Consider the following 20,243-nt stretch of genomic DNA (forward strand, 5'->3'; position numbering starts at 1 on the left):
CAGGTTGGGATCAGCGTTTTACAATTCAATAAAGACCGTCACAATGATGGTGAAAGAGACATGACGGTGTATCATTTGGTGGTAAAGAATACTGAAAATAAGTGTGGTTAAATAACATATTCAACACAATTAATGTAAAGATAATCCATAGATGCTATACCCTCGAGTAAACACAGTTTGAAATATAGGCACTTAAATGCACACACACACCATATATATTTCACTGCCGCTCTGATTAAAAAATCGTACTCAAGGGTTAATTAACTGACCTTTCTTTCCTGGTGTTACGTTACATAGTTGACCAAATGCTACCACCTTGTGGTGTTCTTTAATACTGCATAGTTTTAATCAAAAATATATTCAGCATGTAACTTGTTTCACTTCTGTTATTTTAATGTAGAGTCGTGGTTTGTGCCTGAACAAGTTGCTTTCTAAGAGTGAAAAGCATAGCCAGGACCGCAGTGATCAAGTTGTGATCATTTATGGGAACTTTTCAGACACCACATCGTGTTTTGGACACATTTTCACATTGCAGTTTTGAATAAACAGGAAGACACAATCATGCAAGATCAGAAATAGAAACAACAACTTTAGATTCACCAGTTGGATATTGTTTGATTAAATTGGACAGTTTGCACAAATTACTGACATAGCTCTTCAAGTTAACTAACTGGATTTTTATTTCACGTTTGTGGGATTTCTGACATTTGAGAAACATTGGGCCAAGACACATGGTTAATGAGACTCTTGACATGTTGTGTATGCTGCTCACTGCTGAGTCATGTTGAGCATCAGGCCACATCGAAGTCACTTCAGATCCTACAATATTGTATTTTCCAGTAGTTCAGCTTGACATGTTTTATACTTTTGGAAGAATCCTTGAAATGACCAGAATTTTAAAATAAGCTTTTGTGGCTGTTTGTGCGTTTTGATTGGACTCAGTTTTGTTGCAAAATAAGAGTTAAAACAGGTTGTTTAAATGGATTAAAGAAATAAATTGGGTTGGTCGGAATTCATAGTGAGACAAACTAATCTCATCTTCCAGCCACTGGAGCCAGTGTTTTGATATTTGAGAACTACTTGTGCACCTTCTTTATCCTCTCCGTCTTCCCTGGCTGGTACAGTACAAACAAACACTGTCAGTGGTCGCGGCCTCTGAATTAATAAACGAGTCTGTGTCAATAATTCAAGCTGCAGCCTGTTGTCCCGAAATGTGTGTCGTCATCAGTACGGTAGTCGCGGAAGTAGCCTGCAGAGGATGAGAGCTGCGACCTGTATGGCACAGGGGGACGAAGAAGTGTGAGCTCAGGGTCTGTCCTACACAATCAGGAGGAGGTGGACGAGACATGATGCTCTGAGATCCGGTTGTATAACAACAGTTTTCGGTTCATTTCTGACACGTCTCCGGTCCCGGTAAAAACCGGACTGGTGGAAGATCTTCCGTTTTTTTTTTTTCGAGGTATGGGAGCACTGCAGTCCTTACCGGGTCAACCAGAGTACGTTGATCTGGCGGAAAAGACGGGGTGTGAGTAGTCATCGTTGTTGTTTGTATTGGCGTTAATAAGACATCAGTCAGACATGTAGGACGTGTGAAAACATGAGCTCACTGCACCGGAAATATGATTTAAATTCAGTCTCACTTTATGGTCTTATCTTAAAGGGGAAACCATGTTAACGTGTTACGCGTTAAATAAAGAGCTGGTCACTATTTGCCTGTAATTACGCACATCTAAGGAACGCCAGTGTGTGAGGTGCAGAGGTAGCATCTTGAATAATTTACATTGTGAGGGAAGTGAAACTTCACCGAGTGTACAGAGGGAGGTGTATTTAATAATAGATACATTGAAAGCTTTGACACAAAGATTTAAGAGAGTTGCATCAATAGCTGCTTTAATTGACATGTAGCCTCACGTGGAAGAGTTTGGAGGCCTATGTTGCAGGTGACAGACAACAGCCAAACACAATTTTTACATAGAATATGAATATCCAAATATGCTGCCTTGAAAGCTTCACACATGTGAGAGAATAAAGTTACCGTCAGATTCTCAACAAACGTACTTGTTTAGAAGTCAACATTTTTACTGTTATGAGTTTAAAGAGTACCTATATCCTGTCTCACTGGTTTTGGAGAACTTAGGCTATTTATGTATGCACAAGATAGTAACTTTAGGTTCCCTCTTCTCTGTTTTCAGTTTCATATGAGCAGATTGGAGTCCTCCATAAAAGATTCAAGCAGTTGAGCCACAATGAAGAAACTCTGCTGTATGTATGATTTTGCTTATACTGTGTGGTGTTATGAGAATTTTTCAGCAACACGTTCAGGTTTCTGTTTTATTTGTTTTATATCTGAAAGAATATTGGCCTGGCAGCTCACACACTTTCTTTAGAAGTGGAAACCCGTCTAACAGGCTTTTTACCTGCACATAATAGCTTGAAACGTGTGGCCATGATTATAATATGACAGTGTGTGACACCATATGCCACTCCTTAAAATCCTCTCTACACCCGCAGGAGAGAACACTTCAGAAAAATCCCTGATCTTGAATGCAATCCCATCCGTTCTCAGATCATAGAGGCCTTCTTTGACAGAAGGTACAGGGGCGATGGGCTGGAAGTTGCTGGAACTTGTAATATGGGGCGAGATAAGATTCAAATCTGTCCGCTCAGTTGCTCATTTTGTATTTCTTCAGAAACTTTCGGAAGAATGGCGAAGGTACTGTTGAGGAGATCGGCTTCGAAGAGTTTCTGGTGATCATGTCCCATTTCAGGCCCCCGTCACTACACATGACAGAGGAGCAGCGGGAGAGCGTCCGGAGGGATAAACTGAGATGTAGTGTCTTCAAATCACACGATCGCATGCTTGGCTTTATCTGTCGACGACAAACATGCCTTGTTGAACTGATTAGCCGTGTTTTTCCTCTGCAGTTTTATTCAACATGCATGACACGGACAACGATGGGACGATAACCCTGGAGGAATACAGACACGTAAGCCTCTGCTCACTTGTGTTGAACAAAACTCATGCACCTTTTTACTGAACCTTACTCGTCACATAACCAGTCAAGATTACAGCAGCCTCCAACCACGGTCTGAGGAAATCAGCATGAGTCCATCTTGTTGGTTTATACCGTGAGCGGAGACTGTTTTTATCAGCATCATTTATACTTCTCAAGTGAATTTTGAAGGAAGTTGTCTACTAACCTCTCCTTCCCCTCAAGCCTTCAGAGATTTGAGTCTTGTAGCCACTGTAGTAATATCATTTTATTTCAACTTGTTGTTCACACCTGTGCAGGTGGTGGAGGAGCTGCTATCTCTCAGCGAGACGCTGGAGAAGGACACAGCCAAAAGCATAGCTGATGCAGCCATGTTGGAAGTGGCCAGTATCTCAATGGGTCACATGGTATGTGAGCTGTGGTATAGCTAAAGATAACATTAGGTTTGATTCACTGTTCGTTTGTAACTTCACTTTTTTCACACGCAGGAACCCGATGAGTTCTATGAGGGAATCACATTTGAGCATTTCCTCAAGGTTAGTGCACAGAATATACACTATAATATATGTTTGCCAAAACTAGTTTGAAAGTACATCCGGGTGTTTAGAATTTTTAGTTTTTGCAAATTCAAATAAAAAGTCAACCTTGCCACTTTAAAGGATGGTAACATTTAGCAATATACATTTTAAACAATGTAAAACTCTTCCTTTTTTTTTTTTAGTTGCTGAATGGCTTTGAGATTGAATCAAGAATGAATGTTCGCTTTTTGTATATGGACACAACAACCTTGTGTAAGTGAGGCCGGTACACTACGCTATGCAGAGACTCTGGGAAAACTCTGAAGACGCATGATTATGGTTTCACTATCTGTTGTTTCCAGTTTGTCGCTTGCTCTGAATAATATGCCTTACTCATGTTTTACTATGCAAATGAAAACATGTATACTGCAGATGTAAGTAGCTTATTTGATCGGAAGCAATAATATGAGATAACCAGTCAAATAACAATCAGCCTGTCAGTAGTTTGACTAAGCAATATCCATGTCTGCGGTAGTAGACAGTATGACTCAATGCATGCAAATATTGATACTTGTAGAACCTTTACAAGTTTCAATTCCATAAATCAATAACTTTGAATTATCAGGGATATAAAGCTTTATATTTAACTATATCTAGATGGCTGTAATAAAAGCAATACAATCATTTGAGATGCCTTTTACTCCTATTATAAAATTGACAGTTGGTGCATGCTCTGCACACTACATTTGCACAATGAAACCATATGAAACATCTGACTTCAGTTCATGATGTGTATTTCTGGTAAAAAGGAAATGGGAGTGCTGTTATGCAAGATTAAATGCTTAAAGGCTGTATCTTATCAGTCTATCTGAAGAAGGACTGATAAGATACTTCTTAAGAAGTACAGATGAGGTGAATCAGTCAGTCTTAATACTACTCATACTACTGTCACAATCAATTAAAAAAGCATATCAATACCTGTTTATTCTGTTGAATGTATACTAACACTTAATTTCTCAATATTTCCTGTGAGTTTTATGTGATATTGTCCAAAGAGACCCATCAGCACCTCTGACGCACTTCATTCTTCTGTGTATTCAGTCATGGGTGTATGCTGCCCTCCATGGGTCAAAACATGTAAAGCATGTTAAATGATAATGAACCTGCACCTTATCCATTAAAGATATTTCTACATCGTTTCTACAGTTGTTTTTTTCGTACTTCATATTGTAAACATGTTAATGCAGTGCTTTTACACATGGGACATGCTTGGTCATTGTTTAACAGGTGCACATTAATTGAAAGATTAGATGTTTCGCTTTACAGTCCGTGTCATTGTATCGTTGAGGCTTTTACTTTGGAAAGCTGTCCATATTTTGCAATAAAATAAGACATTTATGTAATGGTGGTTCATATTTCTGAGTGCATACAGGACGATCCTTTTGCCACCGACTTTCTGAGTGAGAATGGACACTGACAAATGTAATGATACAGACATTTATAGTTAAAGATAGAAGTTCAATAGTTTTTGTGAATTTCTAGTGTGGATCGGTTACTGCTGCAGTAAAGCTGCTCGGGACTTTCGGCTGCTTGCTAGAAAAACCTGTGTTTTGCACACGATTTGAAAAGGCCGTTACTAACGGTTTGCTGAATTACAAGGAACAATGAGTACAAATATTGTTTTTCTTGAGGATTTCTAATGAGCCCTAACAAGTGTGCCAATGTTGTGGTAAGAGACCACCACAAACTGAATTATAAGTGATATATGACATATTGTTTTCTTTTCTTTTCTTCAGGTCACAGGACATGTTAAAGGTTTTAATCACCTTGTTTGGTAATAAAGGTTTGCACACATTCTAATGTTATATTTTAGTAACCCTCAACAGTTTTACCTCCCATCTGAAGGATTATCATATGTAACATCAATGTACATTTTTTAACAAAGGTGGAATTGAGTGAGTTGACTGCACTTGTTTTTAATCTCTTGTTTCAATAGGATCATATATTTTTTTTTAAAACATAATTTTTTCTTGGCCTTGGAAACTTGGAAAATGTAGACAATGTATTGCAGTTGTGCAGAAGTCCACACATTTCAATAGTGACGTGCTGTAAATTGATGACAGGTGGATCTGTGGTGACAGACACTACAACAGGTCCTGTGTTCACTCTCCAGGCCGGTCCAGTTCTGTTGGGGTTTGCACGTTAATGCCTGTGTTGGTGTTGAAATTGTGCAGGTTATCTGGTGTTATTCCACTTCAGGTGAAATAAGAGTGTTTTACAGGGAGGACGTGTGACTAGTCTAAGGTTCTTTGCATATCGCAAATACTGTACCTGCTGGGGTATACTTCATAGCTTTCTGTGGTGTTGTAAAGCATTAAGTGGGCAGTTCAAATGACTGAGGAGTGATTGTTGCCCTGAGGTACCCTCTGTGGTTAAATAAAGCAGAGTTATAACAAGGAACTTGATACGTGACCAGAGTGAATCCCCCATCTACTTCCATTTTCCTGAGAACTTGTGATCTGAGGAAAGTTCAGTAAAGCATTACTTCATTCCAACTAAAATATGAGGTATCCATGCTATATATACACCTATATGTGTATATATAGATGAAAGGTTTGTGTGCAGTGTCTGTTATTCATCTATTGTTTTTAAAAAAAAGGAGTTTTCTGCAGAATTTATAACTTCTCCTGTTTTCCCCATCCCACCCTTCACACACTTGTGTCTCCATCTATATGAGGAGGCAAGTGTGCAAACAACACATACAGTTATCTGACCCACACACACACACACCTTGTGACTGGCCAGACAGCCCGCCAGTTTCATGAAATCTTTCCTATCTGATACTGCCTTGTGTTAAACACATGCGTCATTCTGAGCTGATATCACACAGTCAGCGTCTCAGAAGGTTCCTGATTTTCTTTTAACCCATTTTGATGGACTTACTCTGCACATGATCCTGCCAGCCCAGATGACACTATTTATTTATTATTTCTTACACTTTTGCGAAAAAGTTAAAGTGTTTTTAAGTGTAGAAGCAGATATATTGTTACTCAAATTGAGTCCAGCAAATAAGAAAACATGTGTCATGCATGAATATTTTACAGAAATTCCCATGTTGCTAAAATGCAACGACACTAACAAATGAAGACTAAGATCATAAAGAAGTGCAGCTGCAAAGTATCTTTTAATAATCATAATAATACACCAGTGAAGTAGAACCTTACATAACATATAAGACAGATTAAATATACATAACTTGCATTGAGATACCTTCACACTCTTGATCTTTTAACAGCATTCCTCTTATTGGAAACAAGAAAATAAATATCATTGTTAAATTATGAAATTATAACTATTAAATACCATAAATAGGCTTCAATTACACTGATGTACCAGCCACCTTCATACTCACTTATCTTTTAAAGTCTTTAATTATGTTGTTGAAAACTGACCAGCCTTAGGTCATCCTCAGAAAAGTGTGTTCATTTGTATCCTCCTTCTGGAAACTTTGCTTTTTAGAGTCCTCAGTTCTCCAGAAACATTTGACAGCAACTCCTTGTAGGTCTTCAGGACCACACAGCCGTAGACCTTCTGCTGGAAGACGTTCTGAGATGGAGGTAGTGTTGTCGGCCCTCCTGCTGGCTCTGGTACAGGCAGGTTTGGGAAGAGGCACTGATAGAAGTCGTTTATGAGAGCAGCCAGGTTCCTGCTGCTAGCGTTGACACGGCTGATGTCCGTCAGCAGCGGGCTCGTGGGTGACTGTAAGTCTGTCTGCTGCTCGTACACCCGTTTGAGATGTGGGAAGAAGTCTTGGAGATGTGTGTAGACGCTCATTAGCCTCTCTGACGGCTCCAGGCCGGAGATGTTGGGGTCAGGGACGTTGTTAACGGACACCTTGCAGATGAGCTCTGGCATTTCTCCTTGAGAGGCTTTCTGCAAAACAAAAAGATCAGATATTAATTAAGCCACAAAGTCTTCAGGAGGACCATGAATAGCATGCATATTATGTTCTAAAAGAAGGTAAAAGGGCGGAGCACTGAACAAGCAGATGAGGATATAACACAGCAAATTAGGATACAGCACATTTAAGTCTGTACTCACATATGTTTTGATTAGGTCGACAGATTCCTTCTGTACCAGTCTGGTTAGCTTCAAAGTCTGCAGCAGAGAATTCCCACACTGCTGGTTTCTGCTTGCTGCCACAGTTCTTGATGAATCAACAGCCATAACCAGCAGGAGAGAGAGTAACGCTGCGGAGAAAGGAACTGGTCAGTTAAGGTTATCCAACATCCCAGTGGTGAGGGGAACCTCATTCGAAAGCCACAAGTGTAAGGCAGGGGTGATTACAACAGACTTTCCACTTTGCATATATTCAGCAAGAAAAAAAAGGACACCAGAAGTCTGCTATATTACCGGTTCAGACATTTTATAGAACCATATACTGTAGTTAAAGTATCTTTCGATGCCAACAAACATTGTCAGTCTCTTTAAATATTGGCCAATTTAAAAACTAATTCACTCCATTAAAAAAAACTATGTTCAAAAACGGTGAAAAAGTTAAATCTCACACTTTCAGTAAGTTTCACAACACTGAAAGTAACCACTGTAGCGTGCACAATGCTAAGGAAAGATGCAATGGTTGTTTAAAATATTCTAATAGAAAAGTAGATGTAATGAAACTTACTTGTTGCTTTTTCCATAAACTGTTGAAAAGGCATACTCTTTACATGACCATTCATTCTCCTCTCAGAATCACAGGCGAATTGCACGGACTCCTCATAATCACACTCCTTTAAAACTTTTTTTCAAAAGACAGAAACCACACATTTGTCACAGGAGGAAATGACGTGCACTTTGTGAGGCAACCAAATTTCCCAGAATGTCAGTTGTGCATTTTTTTTTCTCTTTCCTCTATATTAGACACATGGGCCACGTTCCTACATGTCTGGTCACAGAGCAGGCATGTAGGGACGTTGTCTAATTATTATTATTATTATTAGTGACCATGTAGTGTAGCACAGAGTATTTTTAATGGTACTTCCTTTTTATTTGAGCATGGAAAAATATACTAGAAATGTGATATATTTAAATCGCTGAATTTAGAAAACCATGTCAGGCATGCGTAAAAGTGATTTAAACACTGAGGTCAGCATACACTTTGACACAGTTTATAGAGAATAATCCCTATAAAGTAGTCTGTGATAAACTTTTCTTATTAACTGTTTTCACCACCTTTCTCTTCATTTTGATGTAGAATTGTGTCATAACAATTGCCAACTGCTCCTCGGACCATGCTGTCTTTTTGCAACAATATTTTCAAGCAGGAAGCTGGCAAAGTCACAGGAAATGCATTTCTCAATCAGAAACTTTTACAAGTGCGTAAAGAGGGAGGGTCTGCGTAGCTAAAGTAGGCAAGATGTCAGTGTCATCACATCACAAGTTCAAGCTTCTGAAGCTTCTGAGGATGACATCATTGTGACATATGATGGCACTCCAGTGATTAGTTTAAGCAGTATGTGAGGAGGGACCAGGAGGATTATGTCAAATGTGAATATAACACAAACTGGATTTTTCATGTCTTGTCTAATCTCATCTTTGTCACCACCACAAATGATGATCACCTCTGCTTGGAGACACCCTATGATGTGTTTGGCCTGCTGTCTGCATCGCAGGGTTAACGAGAGGTCAGCACACGGCTCACTAAGAGCTGACCCGATTGCCATGTTTTTCTGATGGTGATATCGTCTTTGTTTCAGACATGCACACTAGATGCCACAACTCTGTCAAACCACTGACTACTTGAGAAAAGACAGGGGGAACTCGACGTACCACAACACTGTCAGCACTACGGCAGGTAAAGGCTAACCACTCTACTGCCTATCCTCGGGGCTTTCCAGTTGCCCCAGGGGATAAAAGAGGGTTGTGCAGATGGTGCCGCAGATGTCGACAGTTCAAGGAAACTATACAGTCGCATTCCTGCCAGCGTTTACATTAGAGGCATGCCCAAAAAAGCCCCCAAATCAACACCCTAAATCAAGCAAGTTTACCCTGAAATGTAAGGAAGCCTAAAACACTGGGCGCTCGGCAGTCTAACTTCCCTCTCACCTCTTGTTCCCATTTCAAGGTTCTGGTTTTCACAAGTTATCTTTGATATGCATGTGTGTTTGTAGATTTACAGTAAATTACAATAAACAGCATTTGACGTAATGTAGGTCACAGCCGTCACATCACACCAAAGAAAATCAAAAGTGAGAAGTCCTCGTCAAAACAAGCGAGAATTACAAGGAAATTCAACCACAAACAATGAGAAATGCACTGTCATAAGATGCAGGATGTTGATTGAGACTCTTTTTTTCAACAGAATCTCTTTTATTTTGTCTTAGAACTGCACAGGAAATGGTGATAAGGTTGTTTAGGAAAGTCCCCTTTATTCTAAATAAATACATCTTTCTTTCTAGTAACTTAGAATTCACACAAATTGTAAGGTTCATAACTGTTCTGAAGCTCAGGCAAACCTTATTCAAGCACCCCAATAGCACTTCGTTATGGAACCATTTGTCTGCAAGGCTTCAGTTATATGTGACCAGACAAAAGGCCTTACTGCATATGAGAAACGTTTTCATCAAATTTCAGAAAGTTTGTGAAAATGTAAAAAGCTGAAAAATCAGGAGGCGCCATTCAACTTCAGAACACACTCTGGTCAAACAAATTCCGTATTTTAGGTTTCTATGTGTAAAACAAGAGCATTTAAGTTCTATTGCCATCAGAAATAGAATGTCATAATATTCCTCGATTTATAATACTTTGATAATTCAGGGGGCGTCTTCCACCTTTCAGCCCTGTGAGGAACATGACCACACATTAATACAAGCTGTGGCTCTGGAAAGAAAAGAAAAGAAAAACAGGGGAAGAATTACCTGCCAAACATAACGGGGTTGCATTCAAGACCACCACATTAAACAATGTTTCAAAAGCTGACCTGTGATAAAATAGTATTTATTTTTTCATACATATACTTCATTTTTAGAGGATTTCACTGCATGGGGTACTCTAAATATGTCATGAGTGTTTAAAAAACTTAGTAGTGTTTTGACTCAGAGGGGGTTTCAAAATGCTTCACGTTTACATTTTGTAAAAATCAATCGTCTCTCCAAGACAAAAAACTACAAGGCTAAAGGTGGCATTAGAAATTAAGCACCAAACAATTATCTTTCCATTCAGGATTAATGGAAACATTGTGCAACCTGTTCAATGACCATAATGAACATGGCAAAAAAAATATGTAAATCTGATCATTAGACACTAATTACTCAAATGCAATCTGGACTCACGTGTTGTGTTTGCTTTTGCAGAACCATTGATCCCTTAAAGATCATGGTACTGATATTATAAGAAGTCTGTGGTTCCATCCACCAGCATTTATACAATCTGAGAGTCTAGTGATTTGACATAGCATATATTGAGCTATTGTCTGACCATATCTCTATATCATAAAACAAAAAACGAAGCAAAATCTGTATCGTTAAGCTCTGTTATCAGTAATAGACCAGTGTCTCTGTATGTTCTAGCTATATTCTCATGTACAAATATTCATATCAAAAGTTATACAGCACAATTCTCACCATTTTCCTTTACAAGAACTTTGATTAGTGAACATTAAATGATTCACAAGTTTGGATGAAACCAAAAAACAAAATGGTGCCGGCCTCAGTAAATAAAATATAGATATAACAAACACGGAACTAAAATCATCAGGCACAACTTAAATAAAGGCATTTGTGAAATTATCATATCAAATATGGCGCTTATGTCCAGTATCCATAGGCTTAAAACAAAACAAAAAAAAAAAATGCTTTTATTTACAAACAGCTAAAATCTCTGACAGATTCATGCTTCACTTCACAACCTGAATTTGTCCTTAAAGTGCATGCAATAATAAGCAGTTTTACCAAGTGGGATCTTGAATTGTGATAAGATAAACAGATTGATCAAGCTAATGCCAATTGACCCTACATATCAAATAAAAGAAAGGGTAAGAACTGTTGCCTAGAAAAGTGGCGGACCACAGTATACTGTATGCATAAGCACAATATGGAAGTATGACCAAAAATAAAAAAAAAAGAATAAACTCTGACTTTTCCAGTGACCCCATACAGTAATATTCACATTCAGAGCATAAAATAAAATAGAACAAAATCAAATGAAACCAATAAAAAAAAAAGACAAAGCAGCTTAACACCGCGGGGGAGTCCGCAGCTCACATTCCACAATGTCCCTCCATGTAACACACACATTAAGCATCATACGAACATGATGGGCTTCTACTTAAACATATCAAAGTGCCAATTTTACTAAAATTTCCTGATTTATTCAATTCATACCAAAAGGAGGAAATGGCATGGAGGAAAGAGTCTGTTATTTTTAACACACAAGGTTTTGAGTTACACTGACTAGGTTTGATTTTTATTGACATGTTGTTGTAGATTCCTTTTGTTTCACTTTCCCCCCCCATTCACAAAAGAAGTTCTCATTGCACGTAACACCTCGATTCAAAGATGCAATATCTAAGAGAGAAGAAAAGCAATAGAGAAAGCTATCCAGCTTTGTCACCGTGGATGTGACAAACTGTCAAGTGGACGCAAAAAAAGGGCACGGATATGTTGTCCTCTAAAGATAAATCCACTTTCATCTGTTGTCTTCTTTGGGGAAGTCCAGAGATTCCAGGCTTCCAAAGCCGAGGCTTCTACTTTCTGTCTCAAAAGTGTTAATTTCTCTGTCCTGACGCTCCAACAAGTGCTTGATCTTTTCGGTGCGTTCCTTCTGAAGTGCAGCCAGTTCCTCTTCAATCTGAAATCGAAAAACATGATGGTAGTTATTTCGTTACATGGACTCTAACTTTAACCTCGTTGTTTGCCCTGTAACTCCAACACTTTCACAGTAAGACGTCCCAGTTATTAGCCAGAGTGACAGAACATTTAGTATATTGATCTTTCCTAAAGAATTCATCTTAGAGTTAGTGGTGGTTTTCCTTTAGGGCCACATTAAAGCTGAAACTACCAGTTAAAGTGTCAATCAGCATGAAATTATTCTGCAACTATTATTAGCTAGACATTACCTAGTCAAGCCTCTCAAATGTGAGGATTTTCTTTGTGTTCAGTATGTGATAATGAACTAAAACTCGTTTGTGGTTGGGTCTTACTGTACTGTACAGTATACTTGCTAATGCTCCCTACTGGATGAACCCTTTTCGTTTTGTACACACTTTCCTCTACGATCACTGTTGGACCATTTGTTTTAACTTTCTATGAGTGTAACATGCTGATGCTAAGCAGGTTTAATGATTACCTTGTTCAACATCTTAATTTATCTTAACATGCTAACTTTTGCTAATTAGCCCAATGTACAGTTGAGGCACAAGTTAAAGTTACAGTTGAAGAAGTAAAATGTTGACCTGATGATGACCCCCTTATCCTGAGGAAGACATGTATATATTGTGAAGCAAATTTCATCACAATCCATCCAATAGCTGATTAATTTTGCAGTCTGGACCAAAGTGGTGGACCAACCGATCAACACTGCCATCTCGAGGCCCCGATCCCCGGCATGGCTAAGAATATTTGAAGAAAACACTTGATTTTCCTATCTTACAGCAGCGATGGGTTCTGTGGGACTCCATAACAAAGAAGAAGTAAAGCCAACGTAAACAAAGCAGATAACACAAATTCTAATAGGTTTAAAAGGCCTGCAATCTTTTAAACGACCCCATGGCTTGTCCTCGAGCACCACCCCATGTGCAAAGTTTTTACAACAAACAATTTATTTCAAACAATTTACTTTAGCTGCATTGCAGCCCTTTTTACTTACTCGACTGTTGACCTGAGGAAAGCTGCAGAGCTCTAGAGTCACCTGCCGCTTCTATTCACCTGCCAGCAATGAGCTTCACCAGTAGGACAAAGTGACACATCACCCCCAACTGTGCAATCCCAACCAACCATAAGGAGTTGGAGGGGAAACCCCCCACTTCCTTCCCAGCTGCAAACCTGCATTTCCAGGTAACTGAACCACTCAACACATTTGTGTTTGTGGTCACTATCAGTGCACCCATTTGTAAAAGATTCCCAACAAAGCTGCAGCTCTCAACAGGTGTCTCTCTCTGGACATTTATCTACCTAGGGGTCATTCCTTCATACAGAATGGTGTCATGCTCTATTAATTCAGAGTATTTTAAAAAGGATTCGATCTGAAACCTACCTTCTGTTCAAGGTGCGCTCTGCGTATGGAGACCTTCTGCTCAAGTTTCTGCTGCTCTCGCTCGTGTTGGGTCTCCATCTGTGACTTGGTTTTTCTCTGGTAGGCGTCCAGGAGCTCCATCTCTTGCTTCAGCTGCTGCTTCAGGGCCTGGCACTCCATTTCCTGCTCTGCGTCTAATCTCATCTACAGACCCAGCGAGACAGAGGTAGTTACAAACACATTAACAACAAGCATAGGTTGGGCCTCGTTTGTCAAACCACAGGCCAAATATGTTGGGGCTCTAAAAATTCAAATATGCGCGATGAGGTTGCAAATAGCCGATGCACATAGTTGTGACCGTTATTAGTCTGAAGTGAAGAGCAAAATGTCTTCTACAAATAAATATACAACATACAAAGGATGAATGAGGCCCACTTCTGCTATTCATGACAAGATGCCTCAGGATCCTCGTACCGCTTGTGAGGCCATCATCTCGTTGATGCTGTGCTCGTACTGCTCAGCCAGTATGGCCAGCTTGCGTGTCTGCTCCTCTTTTAGGCTCCTCAGGATAATCTTATGGTCGCCTTTGGGAGAGACCTCCAGCTGATGGTTCCTAAGAGCTTTGTACTGCTTGTTCTGCACCTTGCAGGTATCCTGGAACTGTTTCTTGATCTGCATCTCCAGCATCTCCAGAAGGTTGAAAGAGAAAGACAAACAAAAAGGCATAGAAGCACAGGTAAGTGTTGTTACTGGTTCATTGTGACTTTAACGTTGAGGCAAAAAAAAAAAAATTCTACTTGACGATAAAAAAATTAAACAGTTGGCTATATGACTCTCTTGCAATATCTCTCTTAATTTGACTCACAACCAAACAACTTGCATGCATTTCATTTCACCTGCCAATGTCACGTTAATCATTTTTAATTGGAAAAAAATGAAGTCAACAGATTTATTTATTTCTTGCAGTGACATTGAACATTTTAGTTTGAATACAGAAAGTGAGCTTTCACTGCTCAACACTGTAGCTAAAACAAAAACAAAAAATAGACTACGGTGGGAGAGAAGATTTAAATTTGTGAAAGATATCAGAAATGTTTTTGGAAGAAGCAGTTGTCATGGCAACATTCTAAAGGGTCTTTTCGACATATTTGCGATGAATACAAGGTACATTTTAGACAAATCAAAAGTAAGAGGTGGAGAACAGCAGAGGGGACAGATGTACAGTACCTGCAGAGCTTTCATATCAAACCCACGATGCAATCTTCCTGTCGAAACATGTCTCGTCCCTTTTGTAAACAAACTTTTAAAACCTCAGGAAGTTTTCTGGGTGTCAACTCACGAAATAACCACATAGTTGGAAAGGGAAAGTCCCAGGCACCTTGAGGTTTCTGGGCTGCTGCCGCTGCTCCAGAGTGTGTTTCCTGTGTAGTTCTCTCTGCCGCCGGCCGTTGTACTCCTCCTGGTTTTCCAGCTCTGTCTGGTGCTGCAGCCGCATGAGTTCAATGCGCAGCTTCTGCAGCATCTGCAGCTGCCTGAGCTCCATGTCCTGGGTGGACTCGTCCTGCCGGATCATCAAGGCATGTTCCATCTCCTTCTGGGTCCTCTTTTTGTTCAGCTCCTGGGACAACAAGTTTGATGTAATGTCATTTTTTAATGACAACATGCGCAAATTCAACTTTAGGTCCTCTTCTTTTAGCTGATATTTCATTTCATAGAGATAGTGTCTTCTTTGATACAACTTAAAATAAGTAACGATTTCCCAAAGAAGTTGTTCAAGAAATCTGCATTCTTGTTGTCAGTGGACAGTTTGAAGCGTTAGAAAATACAATTTCTAAAGACAAAACTGAAAAGCCATTTTAATCTGCATATTGTGGGTTGCTCTGATGTTCACCGCATTGTTAGCACCCTTTCCTACTGTGGAAATGTAGCTTTGCAAAATAATCCCAAATCGTTGTTGGTTTCAGGTTCCCAATGTGAGGATTTGCTTTTTTTTCCTGTTTCATGTCATAAAAAATGTAAATTGAATATCACTGGATATTTGGAAAGTTAGTCAAAGTAGTTTGAAGAAATCACTTATGGTGCATAAGTAATCAAACAATAATCAACAAATGATTCATAATGAAAACAATTAGCTGTAGCCTTATCCTGGGTATTTCAATCAATGACACCTCATCCATAAAGAAACCCCTTTTTCTGTCACCGACAGAGATTATTTCACAAAATGTCCAAACATCTTCTGAAAACACCAAAAGTCGTATCCTAAATCGTGGTATTTCATCTTGAGCTTGTCTGCACAGTCTGATCACAGTTTGTTATGTGATGTCAGTAGAGCACATTACCTCTCTCAGTTGCTCCTGTTCAAACTCGTGCTTCCTGACCAGACTCCGGCGTTTGAGGGCCCTGCAGCTCCGGTCGTAGACCAGCCTCTGCTGGGCCAACAGATGAGCTTCCTCCTCCGCCTGAGAGCGCTGTATTGTTTCTTTGTGCCTGGACAGACGCTCCTGCTTCTCCTCCTTGGGTGTACCAGGGTCTTCGCTCATCTCCTGTAACACCAATAAACGAAAATGTGTTGCATGTTGAAATGATATAATGTGTGAGACAATAAACTTTGCTTTGTATTTGTTTGTGATATTTACTTCTTTGATCTTGTCTTTGCAAAGCCTGTACTCCTTTTTCTGATTCTCTAAGAAAGTAGTCAGCTCTCTTTTTTGCTGAGCAACAATCTGTTGCTGGATCCTCCTCTCTTCAGCTGCAACTGACTTCATCTGTGAACAGACATTCAAGTATTTAAATTAACACCCTTTAATGATCTCTTAACTGTCAGAAATGCCTTTACAGACACACGTTTGTTATGAAGTGAATTAAATCTCTCATCATTCGTTAGAGCTTGCTGTTAAGGCTTTACCTCTTTGTCTGTTTGAGCAGAGTGGCGTTTGGCCAGTCTTTCCAGCTCAATGTAAGTGTTGTTCGCATGTGTCTCTAATTCCTTCTGCAACCGGAGCCTATGCTCATCCATCTCGGCCTTTAGCCTGTTCTCCAGGGCGATCAGCTGCTTCTGGTGCTGCCGCCGCATGCGCTTATACCCAGACATCTGCTCCCGCAGCTCAAAGTCCTGCTCATGCTCCTGGATCTACCTGATGACCTAGACAGAGGAACACAGGAAGCAGGAAGTAAAAGAAACAGAGCGGGCAGAGAGAAGAAACTGCCGTGGTGAAATCAGGCGGAATAAAGGAAGACAGACAGCTGGTAAGTCAGAGGCCATGGCCTACAAACAGACCACAGTGTAGTGCAAAACAACAATTCTGCAAACTGGAAAGTAAACAGTTTGCAGATTACTACACATCCACGATAACCCAAGAAGTTAGCAAGGGTTAATACAGACATCTGACAATCCTTTAGGGTTGACAGTATCAATGTCTTTCAGCATCAGTGTCACACAAAAGAGCTGAAGTTCATCAATATACAGAGGCTCTGCTGTTTAATCCCATTCATACTCTTGATTAGAGTCAACTCTTAACACTAGAAAGCAACATGAATGAAACCACCAATCATCGAAGCTCCAAACGTAACATTTATAACATATAAAACCACCGTTAGGCTCATTCTGTAAAATGACTATTTGAGACAGGCATGAGAGAAGATGTTTAAATGCACCAATCTGACAAAAACTCAATCTCTCTGGTAATAGGCATCGGGGCAGAGATTTAAATGGAATACATGTAAATGCAATGCACACACATAAAAGCAGAGGCAGAGAGGGAAGCTGAGGATGGAAAATATGACATCCATTAACAGGATCTGGTTGCCATGACTACAGATGTACAGCTGAGAACACAGACCCCCCCCCCCCTCTCCTCCCCTCCCGCCGCCAGCACGCATACACGCACACATACACTAACACACGCGCGAGCACCAGCGGGTTTTTTTTTTTTCATGCAAACGGAGAGGGAGAGAGAGTGAGAGAGGGAGAGAGGGAGAGAGGGAGAGAGAGAGAGGGAGCTGCGTACCAAAGATGCTGATTTGATGGTGGCAATGTGTTCACAGATCTTGCAGTCGAGAGACCGGCTCTTGTGAGAAGTAGGCCGCAGCTCTGGCCTGGTGTCCCTGTGCACAGCCTCATCCCTCACGCAAGCATGGTCCTGCAGGGGGGGAGGAAAAGGAGGAGATAGTGGGGCTGGGTGCTTCCCAGGCCCTCCGCACTCGCTGTTTCTGCTAGAGCTGCGATTATTGCCGAATCTCCCTGAATGCAGCACACATCCAGCTTTAAATGCATCCTTCCCCTGCTTGTTCCCCCGCTACTGTCTGCAAGTTCTTCCTACGAGAGAAAAGGGCATTGCTAAACAATTGCAGGCACCACCGAGAAGGCAGCTACTGGATGTAGTCGGGTTTTTTTTTTTTTTTTCTGGCGTCCCCCTCTCCTCAAAGAGAAGGAACCAAATGGCTCCGGTGGATAAGGTTGAATTATGCAATGCCTACCATTGACACTCGGAGAAAGATAGCACAGGGATGTATTTTACTGCCACTCGTCTTTTCCGTTTCAAAATGCAAGAAATGTTTGGGAGGAAAAATACTTTTCCTGTGTTCCAATGATCGCATGTGGTACCATATTTAAAAAGATTGGAGTCAGATAAGGCACATCCAAACATGGTTTTCCCTCGAATATGTCGCTTGATGATCCGTTTGTATTCCACTCGAATTTCTGTCCTACATTTACAGCGCACTTGGTCATGGTAGGTGGTTCTGGTGCCTTCTATTCATCTCTTTCCTCTGTCCCTCTTCTACACTCCCCCTTCCTTTAAAGAGACACCGCAATACTACAGCCAAGCAGCCTAAAGTTAATTCACAGCAGGCTCTATCACAAGATATATTTTTAGAAATAAAAACCAATATGATAAGACAAATGTTCACTTATATAGATAGCTTAAATGTAATTCAGTATTTCGTTTTTTTTTTAAATAGCATCCATAAGATATTATTATTATTGTGCATTTTCAGAAAATCCACTCCTTTTTGAAATCCTTCAGTACTATAATATTTAAATATTTAAAATAGAAAAGCTTTATGATACCAACCTGTGAATGGCTCTTTGCATGGGTGAAATACACTCACAAAATAATACAAATTAGCCTTCTTTATGATACATTTTTTTCAACGCTCCTCTTCTTTTCACCAGTGAGACCCATATTTTCATTTATGAACATTACTTGTATTTTTGGTGAACTAATGACGCAAAGAGCCTAATATATTTTATAATTGCCACTCGTATTATTTCTGTCGTTACTTTGTGTGGCCGCTCGAGGGCGACAGAGACAAACATTTAGATGTTGCGTCTCTCGACATGGTAATGAATATACTTCGCTAAATCACAAGTGTCGCCATCACTGCTGCCAGACTAGCACTACTTCTAGCACTAGAACTATGCACGACTAGCACTATGACCGCAAACACAAAGTACACCGTAGCACACATGCAGTACTCCCAGTTACCACCTGCAATACTTAGCAATCACATGCAACCCTAACCCTGCAGAACACCTACGCAACCAGCTAGTGACAGGGTTAGGGTTAGGGTATACTGTAGCAACTTATCCAAACACAGCGAACAGATCTAGCAGCACTCTAGACGCCATACCAAGCAACCACCTAAAGTATAGCAAGACCTCGATAAAATCTTGATCAGAACAATTTTCCTCAGGCGGAAGGTATATGCTTACATTTTCTTGAGAAATGTTTGCTAGTTTGTGCCGCTGTGGGTCTATGTTCCATGTGAGTGTGTGAGCAGGAACAAGGGTTCCTCCTGGATGAATCTTTGTGCTGAATGATATTCAAGCATTAAATTACATATTTTACACACTTTCACTTAACGGCATAGTATGCAGGAAGTTCCACTTATTGTTTGTAAACACAATATTCAATGTTGGCATTAACCTATGCATAAATCTTATCAAAGATCAACGGGTGTTATGCACACATTAAAACTGACCGTACTGTACATTTTACTGATCCACTTTCAGTTTAAACAAAAACAAAACAACGAAAAACCTTTGACTTATTTTTGGCTTTGGTCCGGACAGTGGTGGTCCTGCATGCTTTTTCCCCTGTTAATAACTGTGAGGTTGACGATGGATGGATGAAGGATCACAGGTTCTATGAACATTGGTGATGGGGCTGCAGCAGAGGGGGACTCAATGGGTTGCACTCTAATGGATGTGTAAATGCATGTTAAGAGTCTGTTGGCCAAAACTAACCTAATTGTCTGGGACAATTTCAAGATCTGTTAAGCTCCTCTGTATCTAAACTGACACATTATCAATTTAGGTACATTTTCCACTGTGTGGGCAGGAATGAAAGAAGGAAAAATAACTTTTGATTTGCAAAAACTTTAATCCCAAATCAATTTGAAGTGATTGTTTTCCCACCCTGCTGGCTTCAATCTGGATCAAGAAAAACTCAAAGCAAGAGCAGAGACATTTCACCACTGCATGCTTGAATTTCTCAAAAAG

The 20,243-nt window shown here is 40.0% G+C and overlaps 4 protein-coding genes across 4 annotated transcripts; 1 reads left to right on the plus strand and 3 right to left on the minus strand.

Moving 5' to 3' along the window:
- The first annotated feature begins 1,245 nt into the window (after nucleotides 1-1,245).
- Nucleotides 1,246-5,840, plus strand: tescb (tescalcin b). The gene is made up of 8 exons (XM_031855724.1): nucleotides 1,246-1,525; nucleotides 2,193-2,262; nucleotides 2,512-2,592; nucleotides 2,691-2,830; nucleotides 2,926-2,987; nucleotides 3,293-3,400; nucleotides 3,482-3,529; nucleotides 3,715-5,840. The coding sequence occupies exons 1-8, from the start codon at nucleotides 1,462-1,464 to the stop codon at nucleotides 3,790-3,792; spliced, it is 651 nt and encodes a 216-aa protein (XP_031711584.1). The 5' UTR covers nucleotides 1,246-1,461; the 3' UTR covers nucleotides 3,793-5,840.
- A 1,054-nt stretch (nucleotides 5,841-6,894) lies between these two features.
- On the minus strand, nucleotides 6,895-9,517 carry m17 (IL-6 subfamily cytokine M17). Its single transcript, XM_031856000.1, has 3 exons — nucleotides 8,196-9,517; nucleotides 7,613-7,761; nucleotides 6,895-7,444 (listed from the first exon to the last, which is right to left on the minus strand). The coding sequence occupies exons 1-3, from the start codon at nucleotides 8,248-8,250 to the stop codon at nucleotides 6,980-6,982; spliced, it is 669 nt and encodes a 222-aa protein (XP_031711860.1). The 5' UTR covers nucleotides 8,251-9,517; the 3' UTR covers nucleotides 6,895-6,979.
- Nucleotides 9,518-9,540: 23 nt separating this feature from the next.
- taok3b (TAO kinase 3b) lies at nucleotides 9,541-16,883 on the minus strand. The gene is made up of 7 exons (XM_031855982.1): nucleotides 16,647-16,883; nucleotides 16,378-16,506; nucleotides 16,081-16,284; nucleotides 15,120-15,359; nucleotides 14,216-14,428; nucleotides 13,763-13,945; nucleotides 9,541-12,358 (listed from the first exon to the last, which is right to left on the minus strand). Exons 1-7 carry the CDS (start codon nucleotides 16,830-16,832, stop codon nucleotides 12,197-12,199), a joined length of 1,317 nt encoding a protein of 438 aa, XP_031711842.1. The 5' UTR covers nucleotides 16,833-16,883; the 3' UTR covers nucleotides 9,541-12,196.
- LOC116388307 (serine/threonine-protein kinase TAO3-like) lies at nucleotides 16,792-18,516 on the minus strand. The gene is made up of 3 exons (XM_031856008.1): nucleotides 18,218-18,516; nucleotides 17,749-17,880; nucleotides 16,792-16,883 (listed from the first exon to the last, which is right to left on the minus strand). The coding sequence occupies exons 1-3, from the start codon at nucleotides 18,335-18,337 to the stop codon at nucleotides 16,872-16,874; spliced, it is 264 nt and encodes an 87-aa protein (XP_031711868.1). The 5' UTR covers nucleotides 18,338-18,516; the 3' UTR covers nucleotides 16,792-16,871.
- Nucleotides 18,517-20,243: the final 1,727 nt, after the last annotated feature.

This window comes from Anarrhichthys ocellatus, unplaced genomic scaffold (genome assembly GCF_004355925.1).
Source record: "Anarrhichthys ocellatus isolate YVR2014 unplaced genomic scaffold, GSC_Weel_1.0 scaffold16, whole genome shotgun sequence".
NCBI classification, from domain to species: Eukaryota; Metazoa; Chordata; class Actinopteri; order Perciformes; family Anarhichadidae; genus Anarrhichthys; species Anarrhichthys ocellatus.